General features: G+C 42.9%; 1 protein-coding gene and 1 pseudogene across 1 annotated transcript in view; one reads left to right on the top strand and one right to left on the bottom strand.

The window, feature by feature from the left end:
* The window catches only part of ZNRF2 (zinc and ring finger 2), an 88,855-nt gene extending 82,597 nt beyond the window's left edge, over positions 1 to 6,258 (bottom strand). Inside the window, exon 1 of the mRNA XM_045388973.3 lies at positions 5,038 to 6,258. Coding sequence (XP_045244908.1) covers positions 5,038 to 5,497 — 460 coding nt within the window. The 5' untranslated portion in view covers positions 5,498 to 6,258. The remainder of the gene's footprint in view (positions 1 to 5,037) is intronic.
* A 1,665-nt stretch (positions 6,259 to 7,923) lies between these two features.
* On the top strand, positions 7,924 to 8,060 carry LOC123572727 (U5 spliceosomal RNA; annotated as a pseudogene).
* Positions 8,061 to 19,073: the final 11,013 nt, after the last annotated feature.

The following is a 19,073-nucleotide window of genomic DNA, read 5'->3' on the forward strand; positions in this document are numbered from 1 at the left end:
AACTACAATGCGCAGCCCCTAAAAGGGGCTCGATTCATGTTTATTAATACTATACTTACCATATGCATTAGGACAACTTTTTAAAAGTAAATAGAAAATGAGTTTAACAAAAAAGTTACATGTTCAACTGTCAATCTAAGTCTATAATCCATGTGGCAGACAGAACTGATGTGACTATTCTTGATTCCTACACTTCCTGGTGTTTAAACCTTTGTATAATTCCCTCCCCTTGCACGTGAACTGGACCTATGGCTTGCTTCTAATCAAGAAATACAGCAAAGGCAATGGGTTGTATGTGATTACGTGTACATGATTATGTAAGAACATAGTACCAGTTCACCTTTGCTAGACTCTCTTCCTGTGCTGACCTTGAAGAAGCAAGCTGCTCTGAACCTAACAGACACAAAGAAAGAAATTCAGCCAATAACCCAAGGAAGTCTGGGGGCAGACCTTTCCCCAGTTGAGTCTCTAGATAACAACCCAGCCCTGGCCAACACTTTGACTGCAGTCTTACAGAGGCCACAGCTAAGTTGTGCCCAGCCTCTTGACCCACAGAAATTGCGAGGTAGTAAATGTGTTGCTTAGAATCGCTAAATTTGTAGTCATTTGTTAATAAGCAGCTTAGAAAACGAATAAAATCAGAACCTAAGGCATTTCTGAACTCTTTTTTTACAAAAAGGCCTACGTTTTGTCCAATTTCTAAACAAGTAAATGTCATGTACATGCAAAATTAAAACACAGACTAACATTTCAAATAAACAATAGTTCTTAAGAATATTTACATAAGGTAAAACTTAGGAAGTAATTTGCTACATAAAGCAGTTCCTACACTCTCTTTTAACACATTTGCCAATATACCCAATTTTACATAATACTTAGTAGATGTAATAAGTGTAACATTAGGGCAATTCTCCTTACAAGCCCAAACAATAATAAATAGTTTAAAAGTTGATATCTAATTAACGATATTTGGTAGTCAGAAGAACTTACTTACTAGTCATCAGGCAAAGCAATCAAATTGGAGGACAGCAAGGGACTTGCTGGAGATGTGCCTGAGGGAGTAGGACACTATCTTACAACAACAGGGCTCTTACTCCCTCAGGCACTGCACCAGCCAGCAAAGCATCAAAATACCAGGTTCTCAGGTCATGCTGCTCTCAGATCAGGTGATGCCCTGTGCAACTCACCAATCCTCCCCACCTTGCAGTCAAGAATAGTTCCAAAAAATCCCCAAAGCAGAAACTTCCACGACATAGGCCACACTTACACACAGCAAAGCATATAATACGAAGGTATGAAATTACAAGTGAGAAACAATAACCACCAAAATTCTTGTTACTTCAGGAGTGGCAGGGGTTATGGTTAGAAGGCTCATTTTTCTTAGAAAGAGGCAAACATTCCTCTTCTGCCACTCCCCATAAAAGCCTTCAATGGCACAAAATAACATTCAAGAATGGGAAATAAATTACAATATCCCAAATTCAAACATTTTGGCACTTGATATTGGTAAGAAGTGATAACTGAGACCAATTCAATAATGGTTAATTGATGAAGATAACCTAACACCATAAAACTTCACATCTGCCTTAAAAATTAAGAGAAATCTTCCTAGAAATATAGGTCTTCTTCAACATATTCAGTTTTAAGAGATAACCCGCACTCTTTTAATATAAGAAAACATGTTTCACAAGTAACAAGGCACCTGAATGACAATCAGACTACTGAAATACTCAAGAGCAAGCCACACCCAAAAAAGCTCAAGAAAATCAGGAGGTCAAAAGCAACCCAGCACCACTGGTTGTCTGAGATTAAGTCATTTTACATTTTCACCTCCGGACTCAAGGACACATTATAGAAGTCCACACGATTTCTCTGGAAATAATCTCCATTTACTGGTATATTTCTATAGCCCAATTCATCTACCCCATCCTTGCCGCATCAATAAAGGCTATTTTACCACTCACGTTATACTCTTATGCACAAAGCTACTTGACAGTGGAAAAAAAAGTAGACATAAATTAAAGGCAAACAAACCCTAAGATACTATCAAGATTTTTAAATATTAGGAAATACCCTTAAGACCTGTTTTAAAACAAAGGTGATGGACAATACTAGCAGTAGTCAAGAAAGTGTCTGTTCACTTTAACACTCCCCAGTCTGAAAAGAATAACAAAGACAAGATTTACTTCACCTAAAAACTCCCATATAAATATAATCATATTCTGATGTCCAACAACTCAATTCTAGGAAATTTCTACAAACTGAAATATCTGGATTAGGCATTTTTCTTCCAGTCTCTAGAGAGAATAAGAGCGTATATAGCCAAAATAGATGTCCAAAAGACAGCAAAACATAAAACCAACACAGAAAACTTCCTCGTTCAATGTGGCAATTCATTGTGAGGGAACTACTAACAATTCCACTTGCTAGAATCTTTAAGTGTTAAAAATAAAAGGGGGGGGGGGACTGTTTTTCATTCTCTATAAATTACATGACAGCTCACAAGAGAATAATTTTGAATCTTATTGGTACCATATTTTCTTATTAGGAGATGTGAATAATCTAAACAACAATTAAAACAACAGTTTTACAAAAAACAATATGAACTTTCCATTAATACTGAAATAATCCTTTTATCAATTTTCAGATGGAGTTATTTGCATATAACCATTTATACAATTTGTAACTGAATACAATAATGCTATAATAGATACTAAAAAAATTAAGTAAATGTGAAGTATAGTCAAGTCTAATTTTTTTAATTATGATTCTTCATCTAGCTCCCTAAATCTCAAGATGATGAGAAACATGCTTCTATTATTTTCCTAATGACCTGTCCACTAAAATATAGGTAAAAATCTCAGTAAAGCACGCCACTAAGATGGGTTTTTACATAAGTGTATTCCATCTCCCTGTCTCAACAAAAATTTCAGGATGTGGCACTTTCATCTGATCCTGTCATATAAGAATAGGTAGTTTCTCCAATCCCTTTCCAGCAATTCTCAACTGAGGTTCCTCATCTGAATCACCAAACACAGGAAATTATTTCAGTGACTGTTTTCTCAACTGTTCCAAGAATGATACATAACTAAAACCGTCCTAAATGCACTGGAGCTAAAAGTTAAAATGCATTGCACACTACAGCACAATTCTCTCCACAAAGCCGGTTGAGACACGCTGCTATAAGTTCCTCAGAAACTGTCACTGTACTACTAGGTCCCAGTCACCCAACCCCAACAGCACTAAAAGAACTATAGTGAGTGCACAAACCTAGAACTTAGATAAGAAAAAAGATAAATGCTTTATCTCCAACTTTAAGCAACTAGGTATTTTGATTTACTCATTTACTAGGAAGCATGAAGCTCAACTGTTTGTCCCTTGCTCTGAACGGAATGCATTTACTTAACAAAATAAACCCACAGAAATATAATGTTTCTCAAAGGGAATTATCAGCTCTTAGAAAATGAATTTTTAAAAATGAGCATATTAAATAAATATTAACTATTAACTTGACAAGGCTTTTCCTATTCACCCTTCTTTAGCAAACTTAAATATTCACCTTCTGATAACTGCTAAATGCAAATTTTCACTTTAAAAATATAAATATTAAAAACCAGTTTGCTCTTCAATCTCACACTAATCACCAATTCTCAGAAACTGCCTTTTATATTCTTCAATGTGGACTACAGCAACTTCAACTGGTAGGTTAGTTGTGATCAAATCACTTTAAGGACACCAGTAGATTTCCTTTACTCAAAAGCAAATGACTTTTTAAAATGGCCCAATTTTAAGAGGGATGCATATTTTTAAGCAGCAAAAATTACTTTAAAACAAGGTAGCTAATTAAAAGTCAAGCATCATTCCATATTGAATGTGCAAAGCGTTACTAAAAGATGGGAAAAATTAAACATGACATTCTTATTTTTAATTTATGCTGGCGTGTATGCTGATAGTACAGAACATTAGAAGAGATAAATTACTATGTATTCCACTTTACTAAGTCTCCACTCAAAGTTCCTACGTTTACAAACACATGAGTAAAAGAGGCACAAAAATGTAGGGGATGCTGTTTTCGCTGCTAATCTGTGCTCAGCTGCGAATTCTTCTAATATCGGATGCATAATGCGATGAAATGGGAATGCTTATCTTCTATATTTGTATTTATTTTCATAAATCGGGGAGGGGAGGTGGTCTTGATTCATTTACTATTAGCGTTTTGCAATAAAGTAGATCAGCATAAAACACAACTGAAGAAGAATTCATTTTCCCAGGACAATGCACCCTTCCTCCTGTTTCTATAGTAAAGCCATCTTTTGCTATTAAAAATGCCCATTTTTCACAACTGACTTTTCCTTAACTCTAGTCAACACTGCTCTTCAAAAGAACCTAGTAGGCTGATTTGCAAAATTTTTACTTCCTTAGGAAATTTTTCCATTTTCTAAATGTTTTCCAAATTAAGTAGGACTCACATTAACTGTGACCTTAAGTAGCGGTTTAGTGAGGTTTAAAAACAAACTTTTCATTAACGCATTCATACAACTAAAGTGACATAGTAAGTGGGACTGACACAGATTTAAGGATTATAGCTTTATATTAAAAGTCAGTCCAAAGATGGTAACTCAGCGTTCATTCGAGACCCTTTGACTTTTGGCCTTTAAAAACTGTTCCCCACTGAGTCCCCAGACAGAACTACATTTAGCAAAGGGTCTCCTCCTGACTTCCTGGTACTAAAAGCCACAACCACAAGGGCTGTTTCGTCTGTTTGTTGTAAAACAACATTTGCTCCAGTCATCTCTATGGAAAACAGACTTTCTCTACCGGGGAGCCGCTGAGGTGAGGGTGCTCACGATGTTTAAAAACCAAACCACGCGTCTACGCGATAGCGGCACCGCAGGAGTTAAGTGCCGGGGGTTTCTTCCCAGGATGGAGACCTGCCCCGCCGAAGGAGAAAAGGAGAAGGGTAAAAATAGCCGGCGGCCACGACCCACGTGCAGCCGCGGGAGGACCGAGCGCGGGCGCGCGGAGAGGGGTCCGTACCTCCAAACATGTGCGGCGAGAGGTGAGCTGGTAAGGAGCCGATCACCAGGCGCGGCCCGCCGGGGCTCCCGCCCACCGGCCGGTCCCGGCCGCCGCCGCCGTCTTCAGGGCTGCTGTGCACCGAGTCCTGCGAGCCGTAAGGGCCGCTGCTGCTGTTCGGGATGCTGAAGGAGGACTGTGCCGCGCGGGCCCCCGACGCCACGCTCCCCACGGCCCCGCCGAGGGAGCGGCTGCGCGGAGCTGCTGGGGCCGCCGCGGCCGCCGCGGCGCCGCCTGAGGCGCTGGGCTGGTGAGCGCTGGGCACCTGAGCCGGGAACCTCCCAGCCGCGGCAGCCCGAGCGCCCCCGCCGCCGCCCGCGGTCCCATTGGCCCCTCCACTGCTACTGGAAGGTAGATCCGAGCCCGAGTAAGCGCGCGTGCGGCCGTTAGCGGCGGCCGGGCCGCTCTGCTTGGCGCCCATGTCCGCCCTGCCCTGGGCCGGGCCCGCGCGCTGCGCCCCGAAAGCCGGGAGGGCGGGAGCGAGCGCAGGAGCTAGAGGGCAGGGCCGAGGCGCCGCGGCCGGCCCAGAGAGGCCCCCGCACGTCCAGGGCCGCCGCCCGGCGCCCCGAGGGGCAGTCGGCGCCCGGCGCGCTCTTCTCGGGGCAGTAGGCGAGGCCGGCGGCCTGACGCGGGCGCAGGAGACGAAGAGACGCGGAGAGGAAGAGGTCCCGGCGGCTGGCACCCCTCGCTGGCTCCAGCAGGAACGGGCGGCTCAGGTGGCCGTGCGGCTGCCGCTGGTTTCGGTTCTGGTGCGCCACGACGGGCTGCTGCCGCTCTCTGCCGCCGCGCTCGGCGCCCCGGGCCTCGGCACCGCCTCCTCTCGGGCGGCCGCTGCTACCGCCGCCATCCTCCGGCTCCCACGGCGGCTGGCGGCTGAGTGGGAGGCGCCGGCCCAGACTCCGCCGGGGCCACCTTCCCTCCTCCCCCAGCCACCCAGCTGTTATTAACGGAGAAAGAGGAAAAACGGGTGGCGCGCGAGGGGAGGACGAAGAATGGGAGGGAGGGGTGGCGCGCGCTTCCCGGCAACCGTCTCCTCGCTCCCCCTGCGAAGGAGGGGCCGGACTGGCGGGAGGATCTGGGCCGCGAAGGTGGGGGTGCCCGAGAGGGGAGGAGGTGCCCTGGCCCTCGCGCCGGAAGACCGCGGAGCGGCGCGGCGGCAGGGTGCGCCCAGCCCGTGTGTTTGGGTCGCGCGCGGTGACCCCGCCCCCGCCCCCTCGCGCCGCCGGGCCGATTGGCTCCTGCCGGCCTTGCTCCGCCTCCCCTGGCCGCGACCTGCCCGCCCCTGCTCCGCCTCTCCAAGGTACTGCGGTGTGGTAGGTGCTGCCACCCGTGGACTCGGTGATGGACAGGTGTCTGGCCCCGCCCCGCCAGCCAGGGCGAGCCCGTGTCTTCCTCGCGGGGCCTACGCTGATAGGAGGGACGGACACCCGGCGCCAACCAGAAGGCGGCCCCTCCTCCCGCATGTGGCCCGCCGACGCTGGAGGAGCCTGTGTCAGCTGCAGCTTTTCCTGGCAGGGGGCGTGAATGGCTGTGTCCTGTGCCCAGAGCCATTTGGTTTCGGTGGGTGTTGGTGTTACACACTGATTTAAAAAACAGAATCTCAAAAGCCAGCTTGATCTGAATTAGACTCACTCGTGAAACACCAACCTGGGAGGAAGCGCAGAGTTGGAAGAACTCGGGATAATCCAACTTGACCTTCCGTGGTAGGGCAAAAACCGTCGTGCCAGGAATGCTGCACCTGACTCACAAAACCTAAGATCTAGGCCCAACACCAAACTAAATTATGTGTAGTGAGCAAATTATTTTACTTTTTTGGACTTCAGGTTTGTTTTTGTTTTTGTTTTTGAGACCGAGTCTCTTGCTTTTTTGGACTTCAGGTTTGTTTTTGTTTTTGTTTTTGAGACCGAGTCTCGCTCAGTCACCCAGGCTGGAGTGCAGTGGTGCGATCTCGGCTCACTGCAACCTCCTCCCGGGTTCGAGCGATTCTCCTGCCTCCTCCTCCAGAATAGCTGGGATTACAGGCGCGTGCCACCACACCTGGCTAATTTTGTATTTTTAGTAGAGACAGGGTTTCACCATGTTGGCCAGACTGGTCTCGAACTCCTGTCCTCAAGTGATCCACCCGCCTTGGTCTCCCAAAGTGCTGGGATTACAGGTGTGAGCTACCGCACCTGGCCGACTTTTTGTGTTAAATCCTAGGGCACCTGCATCTTTAAGATCCTATAACTTCTCTAAAATTGAATGTAATAAAATTCTCTTCAGTGCATTCCTCGGTGTTGGTGTGGTCTCTTCACGGCAGAGTGGGGTCTGGATACCCAGGGAATAGCCTGCTCTGAGACTCCCATTTTGAAAATGTCTAGTCTCTACTTGAAAATAATAGCAAGTGGTGTTTTATGAAACTACAGAAATAAATACTTTGCCATTTTTCACTATTTGCAATAAGTCGTTTATGTAATGATTTTCATCACTCTTAGGGTATGGGAATCAAGTTTTTAAACAAATGGAGAATATATGTATACATATAAAGACATGCATCGTGTATCTATGTACACAAACACACATATTTAATGGAAAAACAAAGGTACTCAGTGCTTTATATGCAATATCATGTTAAGATATGGTCATTATTCGGGCAGATCACAAGGTCAGGAGATCGAGACCATCCTGGCTAACACGGTGAAACCCCGTCTCTACTAAAAAATACAAAAACCTAGCTGGGCAAGGTGGCGGGCGTCTGTAGTCCCAGCTACTCGGGAGGCTGAGGCAAGAGAATGGCGTGAACCCGGGAGGCGGAGCTTGCAGTGAGCTGAGATCTGGCCACTGCACTCCAGTCTGGGCGACAAAGCGAGACTCTGTCTCAACAAAAACAAACAAAAAAAAGATATGGTCATTATTAAATCTTTCGCCTTTTACTAAAGATTTCCGTGGAGAGGAACAATTGTGAGTTCACCACCAAATTTTTTGACATCCTGCTTAGGGGGGGCTAAAAAAAAAAAAAAAAAAAAAAAGATATGGTCATCATTTTGGTTAAGTGCCCTCTGCAGATGTTTCCTGCCACCTCCTTCCCCATCCCAGCATCACAGACTGACTTCAGTGTTCCCACTCAGTGCTGTACAATAACTCCTTCATAGCTCTGATCATGTTATTGTTATTACACATCTTGCTTGTCACAATTGGCTCCATGATAAACTTCATGTCTGGACCTCCAGTGTTTAACATAGTGTCTGGTCTTGCAATGGTACAAAAAATGTTTTGTGAATGAATGAATGAATGAATGAGTGAGTGAATACATATATCTTCACCAGTTGTACTAAAACGATTATTTCTTGAATGTCACTCATTAACTTATGTTCTTATTCTCCTTGACATTTCCCTTCCGGTGGATGCCCCTTCCACCTCCTCTCTGGTGGGCCTTTTTGTTTCTTTCCCCACAAGGATTCTGGAGATAAAATGCTGGCCTTCTATGTTCTTTCCTTGGCCCTCTTTCCTCTCTCCTCACCTTTCTCATCTCTCTCCAGTCACCAGCATGAAGCTTTCGATGTATGTTATTGTCAACCAAATAGTTCTGCCTTCATTGAAAATGTGTCGCTTCTTTATTTATTTATTTATTTTGAGATGGAGTCTTGCTCTGTCGCCAGGCTGGAGTGCAGTGGTGGGATCTGGGCTCACTGCAACCTCCGCCTCCCAGGTTCAAGCGATTCTCCTGCCTCAGCCTCTGGAGTAGCTGGGATACAGGCACATGCCATCATGCCCGGCTCATGTTTTTGTATTTTTAGTAGAGACAGGGCTTCACCATGTTGGCCAGGATGGTCTTGAACTCCAGAAATTGTGATCCACCCACCTCGGCTTCCCAAAGTGCTGGGATTACAGGCGTGAGCCACCGCGCCCAGCCGTCACTTCTTTATTATACCTACCAGTTCTTCAAAAATTAAAAGTGCTGCTTCATCCAAATGAGTACACACAGGTATACGCATATGTAGAACTGCAACGGATTTTTGAGATAATACCCATGCTATCAGAAATGCACTCTGCTTTCTATTTGACTTCACTTTTGTAAAATGCTGGTCACCGCTTATTGGATTGATTTTATAACCCCCTAAGGGGTTGTAATCTGCACTTGGATAAACAGTAGTCTAAATCAGTGCTTTGCAAACTTTAGCACACACAAGGATTACAGGAAAACCTTGTTAAAACAGGCTGTTGAGCCCCACCCTCAATGATTCTCATTCCATAGCTCAGGGTTGGGCCTGGAGAATTTGCATCCTAACAAACTGCGCAGTGATGTTGCTGCCGTCAGACTTCAGACTCTTGTTTGGAGAAGCACTGGTCTAAATGGCGCTTTCCTCTACAATCAGAACTGTTGTTTTAATGCCTTCATGACCTTATTAAGAGACGAGAGCCCAGCTCTTTAAAATGTTTCAAATTTGAAGGTTTCAAAATACACTATATTCCTCCTGATGCTGTTCAATGATAGGTTGACCAAAGGCTTTGGGGGTGCAAAATTAGGTATTGTTAAAGCACTTTGCATTGACAAAATTATTGGCCACAAACCCACACTGGAACAGGTAAGCTACTTCTGGGCTTTCAATAAAAATGCCTGACCAATCAGTTTGTTGTTGTCTAGTTTGAAGTTTAGTTGGGGCGAGCCTCTTCCCTTTGTATTCCCTTACTCTCCTTTGCGTTCCTCTTTCCTCTCTTGGTTTCTCTTTTAAAACTCTGCTGGATCAGACCTTTGATGTGTGGGCCAGAAAATTTGCATAGTGACACCCATTAGTCCTCTCAGTCAGGGACCACAGCCTCTGTACAGGGCTGTCCTGCAGCCAGCACTAGCCCTACACATTTTGCTAAGGTTTTGCCATCCCACTGTTCCCCTTGTTATAGGATTTAAGAGATGGTTATGGCTTTGGTTTTTTTTTTTCTTTTTTTCAAGTAAGTGTTCGTACACTACCTCATCTCTACCAAAATAGGACTGTATGTATAATTACCTATTTTTAAATAGGCCTATTTTCCTATTATTTTACTTTTTAAAGAAACAAATGGACCATCTAAACATTAAAATAAATCTTAATACATCCTACATATGTGTTAATACATCCCACATACACTGTCCAAGATCTTAGTGGTGATTAGAAACTTACATCTTAAATTCAAAAGCTTAGTTTGTAGTATTTACGAATCACATTGTTGGGTAATTGTTCAGAAAACATCAAAAGTTTATGTAATATCTTTAACAAAATTTTGTCTTCCCTCCCCTGTACTTGCATTGGTTTTTTAATGAGAAGCAAAAGACAAGAGCCAATCATGACAGGATTAAAAGTACATGCCATGAAGTGGTTGAGCTCAAGCTGGGGTTAGGCCCTGGCTTTGTCTAACACTGGCTGTGGGATTTAGGGCAAGCCACTTAACCTGGCTAAACCTGTTTCTTCTGTAAAACACAGATGATCATATAGTAATACCAGTTTCACCGAGTGGTTATGATTCTCAAAAGATTCAGTCTCTATTTGAGAGTACTTTGAAATGTGTTAATAGAGAAACAAATTTTAATCTCAATGTTATTATTCCTAGCAGATTGTAATAATTTCCATATTATCTCCAGTAGGTTGTGACATTTTACAGTTCAATATATACTAACACTCACTGGAATTGATTTTAGCATTTTGTGAAATTTTAATACATTATTGATGCATAAGGATGTATTGGTAATAATTAGCAGTAGTTTACTAATAAATATTTACATCACTGCTATAATGATGATAGTATGATATGTCATGATGACAAATCTATATCTTTCCACCATGGGATGGATGGATGTGTGTGTGTGTGTGTGTGTACACATACTCATAGATAGATAGATGAAATTTGAAAGGAAATTATCATTAAGGTATCAGAGACTACCTATTTGAAATCTCCAATATTTAAACCCTTAAACATTTTTTTTCTTTTGATTCCACAGGGCAGTTAACACTTTGGCTAAAGAGTCTTTGGGTCCTGAATAGGCTTACATGTGTCACAAAAGCATTTCATGTTGATTAATCGATGACCGAAGCCCTATGGCTATGTTTAACATAGATTCCGGAATCATTTTCCTTTCTAAAAACAGCTTGAGATACAATGTCAGCACCTGCTAATAAAAATAACTTAATTTTTGCTTACCAAAATGGTATGTAGTATTATTAAGAGCTTAAATAAATATTTGTATCACGTTCTATTCTCAATTAATTCACTTGGGCTTTCAAACATTTTTTTTTTTTATTTTTAAGAGCCCTTATTTAAAAACTGTTAATACCAACCAACCACAACCCATGATGCTTTTACTCCATCATAAAGGAAACTCTCAGATTCCATACATAGTGTTTTGAAAGGAATCCAAGATCTTTACTGGGGACATACTGTTAAAAAGACATAAAATTTAGTGGAAAAATGTATCATGGGGTCGGTACCGAGGGGATTTTCCCAGCCTACAGAAGTGAAGACTAGCTTGGAGAAAAAATAGCTCTCTGCTACATAATGCATGTGGTCCCTTCTCCAATGCAGATGCACCCTCCAAACTGCCTCCTGTCACTTGCTTAAATCATGAATACTGTACGTGAATGATTGTTGCACATGTATGATTAAAATGTATTATGAGACATTTTCTCTTACCACTTCCTCCCTCAAAGGTAGCCAAAAGCCCCCATAAAGGCAAGCCCTACATTTTAGGACTAGATTGTTTAAGCCTCCCAAGTACAGGAACTCTATTTCTGCTTTATTTTTAACTCCCCACAGTGCCTGCTTCTAGAGAGCCTGAAGACAATCTATATGCAAGAGACTTTGAGTAACAGCTATGGCTCGCTAAGGGCAGGCAGCAGTGATTAATGCATGTCCGGAATTACTACTGACTTAACAGACTGTCATCACCACCTTAAGTTTGTGTGTGAAGTTGGCTGTCTTCCCCACTGTTCAGCCAGGGCAACTTTGTGCCTTAGGGGGCCAATTCCCTTTGAGTTTGCTATTGAATGATCTACGCCCCCAAGTTAGGCCAGGTTGGAAAGGGTAAGGCATAGTTGCGGGACTGCCTTTCCTCTACCATGAGAAGATGGAGCAACAAGAGCTCCTGGTCAATTTACCCCACCCTCTGTTTCCCAGAAGCTAGCTGGGCTCTGGCTGAATTCTAGGGATACAAGTCTAAACTGGGTAGGTTTTGGAACATAGCCCTGAGCTGGGTCATTCCTAGTGCAGGGAAACATCAGAATACCTTAGGACCCACACTGGAGATATTTTCATTCTTTAAATAGAGTGGCTGAGCATCTGGGCATGTAAAGTTAAATCAAACACCATATAGCTTCAAAAACCTTATAGCTTCTAGTCAAGGGACTTAGATAGAAATGAAGAGATGATCAGAGTACCATGTGGTAAAAGCATACTGGAGCTGACTGAAGGGATGGGGACTGGTGAAGGACAAAGATGTAGTTCGAGAAGGGACGCTGGGCTGAGTCTTGAGAGACTTCTGGCTTCAGCACCCATAGGCATTCCAGGCTGAGGGATTGTGAAGCAAGAGAGGGCTTTGAGTAGCTGAAGAACTTCAAGCAGTTAATTATAGCTGGAATGAAGAGTAACAGGTGAGAGGGTGAGAGAATAGGCTGGAAAGCTGCATGTAACTGGCCTGGCGTACTGAGCTAAGAAGTTGAAATTCATCCAGAAAGGGAGCTGAATTCAGCTTTACATAGGCAGAACAAAACCAGCCTTGTAGTTATGGCAAGGCATGGGGTTAGGTTCTCTTGGCTTTAGGCCTCCAGCTGTATGTTGAATTTGCACAGGGGTATGCACAGGTTACCCTAGTCTGGTCCCTCAGTGCAATGGATTTCACTTTGTTCAGTGCTTCTTGGTGTGGGAATCATGTCTCCAGCTCTCTCTGTATGTGTTCACCCTGTTCTGCTCAGTGCTGTTCTGGGAATGGACACCCTGAGCATAGGGGTCAACAAAGGAGTGGAGTTAGTGCTCAGTTCAGTTGGAAGGTGACCAAATACGAATGCTGGGTGTGGCAAATTAATTTTCATTGTTATCACTCCATAAGCGAAGGAAATGTAGCCCTTGTTATTTTCCAACATAGTCTCCAATAGAAACAGTTGTTTGTGACACTGAATTAGTCTGTTAAAAAATTCATCACCTGAAAAATTGCATCATGTATTACTTTAAAAGTAATGACTGTAGTAGGCAGAAAAGTGCCGACTCCACCCACCCAGAAATGTCCATGTCCTCATCCCTCGAACCTCTGAATATGTTACCTTACGGAGCAAGAGAGACATTGCAGTTGTCAATAAATTCAGGATCTTGAGATAGGGAGCTAGTCCTGGGTGGTCTGTGTGGTCCCAGGGTGCTTACAAGGTTCCTTAAAAGTAAAAGAGGGAGGCAGGGTCAGAGTGGTTCAAAGAAATGCTCAAGGCTATTGTTGGTTTTGAAGCCTGAAGAGGGCCACCAGCCAAGGGATGGAGGTGGCCTCTAGAAGCTGGAAAAGACAAGGAGATGGATTCTCCCCAAGACTCCAAGAAGAACACAGCCCTCCTGACACCTCGATTTTAGGTGAGTCCACTTGAGTCCCATTTTAGATGTCTGACCTCTAGAACAGTAAGATAAATTTGTGTTGTTTTAAGTCACTGAATTTATGGTAATTTGTTACATCAGCAATGGGAAAATTAATACAAAGACTATTCTTTAAGGTTTCAGAAGGCAGCTGATTACAAACTACTTGAAAAAAAAATCTGATAAATATGGCCACTAAATCCCTATATGGCTAATCAGATATACTTTTCTCTTTTTTTTTTTTTTTCTTTTCTTTCTTTCTTTTTTTTTTTTTTTGAGACAGAGTCATGCTCTGTCACCCAGGCTGGAGTGCAGTGGCCCGATCTCGGCTCACTGCAACCTCCGCCTCCCAGGTTTAAGAGTCTCCCTCTGTCACCCAGGCTAGAGTGCAGTAGTGCAATCTTGGTTCACTGCAACCTCTGCCTCCCAGGTTCAAGCGATTCTTGTGCCTCAGCCTCCCAAGTAGCTGGGATTACAGGTGTGCGCCACCATGCCCAGCTAATTTTTGTGTTTTTAATACAAAATTTGCCATGTGGGCCAGACTGGTCTCAAACTCCTGACCTCTGGTGATCCACCCGCCTCAGCCTCCTGTAGTGCTGGGATTACAGGCCTGAGCCACCACATTTGGCCCTAATATACTTCTTCTTGACTTCCTGCCCCTCCTCCTGAGCCCTGGTAGTGTAAGGAGCCACACTTTCTTGAAGCTAGGCCTGCAGGTATCTGGCCATGCTGCAGTTAAAAGACCCTACATGGAACTTTCCATTGCTGGCCTTGGAACATCCTTGTAAGCAGGCTTCCAAATGTAAGCATTGAGATTAGAAAGGCACAGCATTAAAAAGAACAACCTTTGGTTCAAAGTTTCTGTTTGTGTTTTCTAGAACTCTTAAAAGTCAATATATGTAGGTGGACAAAATATTTGGTGAAATTACAGTTCTGAAAATAGCCTTATGTTTGCCAGGACTTGAGGAAGGCCCCCAAGTGATGTCTAGTCCACCTCCTGCAAAGGCAAGAAGGTGGAGGTTGGGAAAGTCCACACTGACATCTAGTGATACAAAACTGCACTGCCAAAGGCTCCAACCACAGCTATTTGCAGCAGTGGGCTCCTTGATTCTGATGCACCTACTCTACTGCCCCTCAAGAGGACTGAAGACTCAGTGCACACCAGCCAATTTCAGCTGCCCTGGTGGGGGCCAAAGCAGTTCAGGCTTCTTTATTTTCACTTACAAACTTAGTTTGGCCATCTAAGAGTTTTGCCTTTTAATTTTTGAAATGATCATTTCAGCACATTTTAAAGCTGTAGAATTTACTTCTGAAAGCTTCTTTGTGCTTCCAGTGGCCAGACCCTTTAATGCCAAATAAATTTTTTTATTTTCTATGTGTTCTCAGAACAAATGCTTGGGCCGAAATGTCCTGAGCAAGGAATGATCTGCAGCAGGGGATGGAACCAGTACAGCAGGTACTTGTCCTTTTTTTGCCCTGAGAACATTGTCTGCATTTCATTTTCAGCAACTCAGAAGTCTAAGGTACAGAAGAAATGACAAAGAATGCTGCTTCTGTCTTTTCATTTTTCTTCTGTACACCAATGAAAATAAGTCAGCAGAGATACAATTTCTAGTTCCTTCCTTAATGGCGGCACAATTAGAAGCAAGACTGCATTTTTAAGGTTGTTTCAGTAACCCAGGTAAAAAAGAATGAGGGGGCTGCACAACAATGTGAATGTACTTAATGTCACTAAACCATTTAAAATTGGTTAAAATGGTAAATTTTGTGTTACGTCTATTTTACCTCAATTAAAAAAATAGTGAAGGCTGGACAGCATCAGTAACAGTAGGAATGGAAGAAGCTTCTGCAGGACTGATCAAATGATTGGATGCAGATACATTTTCACATCATTCTCATAGGCAAAACGTACACACGAACAAACACTAAACTCTTTAGAATACTAATGCCAAAAAACTTCTACAACCTCCACATTGAAACAAACAGACCTAAACATTAGGAAATAATGAGATTTTACAAGGAATGTGTTTTTCATACACTTTGGACATTTTCTTTTATAACATGTAAATATCAAAACCTTCAAGCAAATCATACAGATGAGAAAATGTGCTGCACTAAAAACATACAGATTTAGCAAAGAAAGGACAAAAACAAAAAACAAAAAACCTCGTAAGGCAGTTTTGACTCTCAGAAATATATGAGAGAGATAAAAACACTGACAGAATTCAGTTGCTTTTGTGAAGCAAGCAAAAAAGGGGAAGATAAATAACTTTTAGGAAGGCACTCCAGACCTGATCTGTACAAACAGCAAATTCAAAGGGTTTGAAAATAATGAGTTTTTACTTTTTAGAGTTTGTAATCAATTGCAATAGTAATTCATTGACATTCCGAAGAGGCATTAGAAATGACCTAGAATTTCTTTGGTAAAACGTAGCATTTCAGTACGTTTAGAGGTACACGTGTCTGGTTTCTCCAGTACAGTTTTTAACAGATGGCATACTAACAATAAATCTTGCTCTGTTGCTTAACACTCCCCCCCCCCACAACTACTAATGATGGGGTGAAAAATTGAAAAATACTGTCTAGACCAATATTAATAAGGAGAATGACAGCTACAATTAGGTTTTCATTTTAATACAGCAGGATTTTTATACTGAATTAAATGTTCATATATATTTATTTTATAATAACTCATGAATTTCAGTAGTAAAAAAATGTTTTTCTGGAGCTCACAAACAGGATGAACAATTAAAAATAAATATATAAGTCCCACCACGCAGAAAATTTACTTAGCTTGACACATATGAACTTGAGAGGAACAAGAGTTTTGGAAAGTGAGGCCAGCTTCTCTAGGACTTTGGGAAACTCAGTCATCACGCAGAGGAAAGAAGGAAGCAAGTGCCTGTTACCTTCAGTGCTCAATACTAGAATGATAGCCATCCATGGCCAAATTTGAAATGGTGATGGCTTGAGAAACTCAATGATAAGAACTGTCTTGTTTTTTAGATTTAATGTAATCTAGCTAATGGCTTGTGTATAATTTTCCAGATGACTTAATGGATATTTTTATGATTTAAAATAATTGTCTTCCATGTCAGTCAAGACATAAAGAATACAAATTTCCACACTGGAAGAATGAATAGCCTCAGGAAGAAGTTTATATCTGTTGGGGCAGTAATTCCAGGCACTGGTCTACAGACCACCACCGGTCTGTAATAAAGTGTTCACAGTGAAATAAGAAAAATTAGGACAGTGCTGTAGCTTTGTTATCTATAAAAAGTTAAATATATTTCATGCACAAGACTATCTTTAGTCTAAGATTAGATTCTTTTTCCCTTATGATAGTTGTAGATGGCCATAGATTTGGGGAGTATTTGGTTTTTTGTTTCTTCCTTTTTAAATGTACATTTCCTTTTTTGGGACAAAGAAATATTGGCACCCTGATATTGATTCCTAAACTGTTTTCGAATTTCCACTGACCTGTGAAATCTAAAATGTTGGAAAGTGTTGCTCAAGAGATCAGCAGTTCTCACCTTTGTTTTCCCTGCCTGCCCCAACATACTGGAGAGATAGGATATACCCCCGTCAGCTCGAACCTCGAGAAGGCTTGTTATCAGCAGAAACTTAGGCTCTTGAAGAGGAAGGGTGCACATCAGAATGGCTGGAAGTCCTATGTATACTAGACAAAGGCCCCAGGTGGTTCCAATAGGGCCCAAACCCTAGCTAAACTGACAATTCTCATTCAGTAATACTGATATATCCAGGGGGCCTAGAAATTACCCAGATGCCTCATTTATTAATTTGCCATCTTGCCCTCTCTACAGGACTGTATCTTCACTTCCCAGAAAAATGAGTAGGATTTCTCCGGAAGGCAAGTCCCTCTGAAGTATCCATCAACCAGTGCCATACAGGTTTTTTCCGTCTCTAACACCAGTCCTTTACACTGGAACTTGGACACACTTTTCTTTACTCGCTCAGGCCATGCCATGTAGTTATTATGGGTCATCGTTTCCTCAATGAAACATTGAAGGGATAAGGTCCAGGTCTTTCAAACTGCCCACTGTGACCTGTTAGTGTAGCGGAAAATGAATCCAGCTAAACATGACCAGTATTTTTTTCTTTCTAATGGAAGAGAATAGTATTGAAATACTAGAAAATATTAAAGTAGGCTGGATGCAGTGACTCATGCTTGTAATTCCAGTGTTTTGGGAGGCTGAGGTGGGAGAATGGCTCAAGGTCAAAAGTTGGAGACCAACCTGGCCAACATAGTAAGGCCTCATCTATACAAAATAAATAAATCAAAATATCAAAGTACATGGAATTTAGTGAAGCTAAACATTGTTTTATAAAACTTTATATATATTCTGAGCTGAGACATAGAATATTTCTCCTAATGTAGGTTATAGTTTTTTAAAAAGTTGGCTGGGTGTGGTGGCTCATGTCTGTAATCCCAGCACTTTGGGAGGCCAAGGCAGGCAGATCACCTGAGGTCAAGAGTTCGAGGCCAGCCTGGCCAACATAGTGAAATCCCGTCTCTACTAAAAATACAAAAATTAGCTGATCATGGTGGTACACACCTCTAACCTCAGCTACTTGGGAGGCTGAGACAGGAGAATTGCTTGAACCCAGGATACAGGTTGCAGTGAGCCGAGATGGTGCCACTGCACTCCAGCCTGGGCGACAGAGTGAGACTCCGTCTCAAAAAAAAAAAAAAAAGAAAAAAGAAAAAAAAAGGTTTGAAAACTGTTAGATTCATTAGACAATCTCTATAATCTATGACAGCTTAAAATTCTATGAATTTCACTTTGGTAATGAGCGTAGAACTCTCCCTTCTCCCACCCTGCTCAACATAGCACTCAACAAATCCAAGAGCTCCTCTTTGTCCTTGAGCCTGAGGTCTCATCTGGTATCTCCAGGCAATCTGACTTGGCATCAGGCCTTCCTCTGGGCGCCCCTGGCCTTTGGGATGGTGCTGACCTACTACTTATCATACTATATTGTAATCGTCCATCTCCCCAGCAAATTGTGCCAGGGTGCACTTGAATGAGTGAAGGAAGGAGGCAAACAACAGTGTATTTGCTTAAGGGAGTGGTTCACAACCTGACTTCGCATCAGAATCCCCTGGGAAGCTTTTAGAAAGCCCAATACCCAAACCGTACCTGAACAATTAAAGCAGAAGGACTGTCAGTGGTGTCCAGGCATCAGATTCTTTTGTTTTGGCAGGGGACAGGGGGAAGGAGTCTCACTCTGTCCCCCAGACTGGGGTGCAGTGGTACAATCTCAACGCGCTGCAACCTCTGCCTCCCGGGTTCAAGCGATTCTCCTGCCTCAGCCTCCCGAGTAGCTGGGACTTCAGGTGTGTGCCACCACGCCCAGCTAATTTTTGTATTTTTAGTAGAGACAAGGTTTTGCCATGTTGCCCAGACTGGTCTGAAACT

The sequence above is a fragment of the Macaca fascicularis genome, chromosome 3, assembly GCF_037993035.2.
Source record: "Macaca fascicularis isolate 582-1 chromosome 3, T2T-MFA8v1.1".
In the NCBI taxonomy this organism is placed as follows: Eukaryota; Metazoa; Chordata; class Mammalia; order Primates; family Cercopithecidae; genus Macaca; species Macaca fascicularis.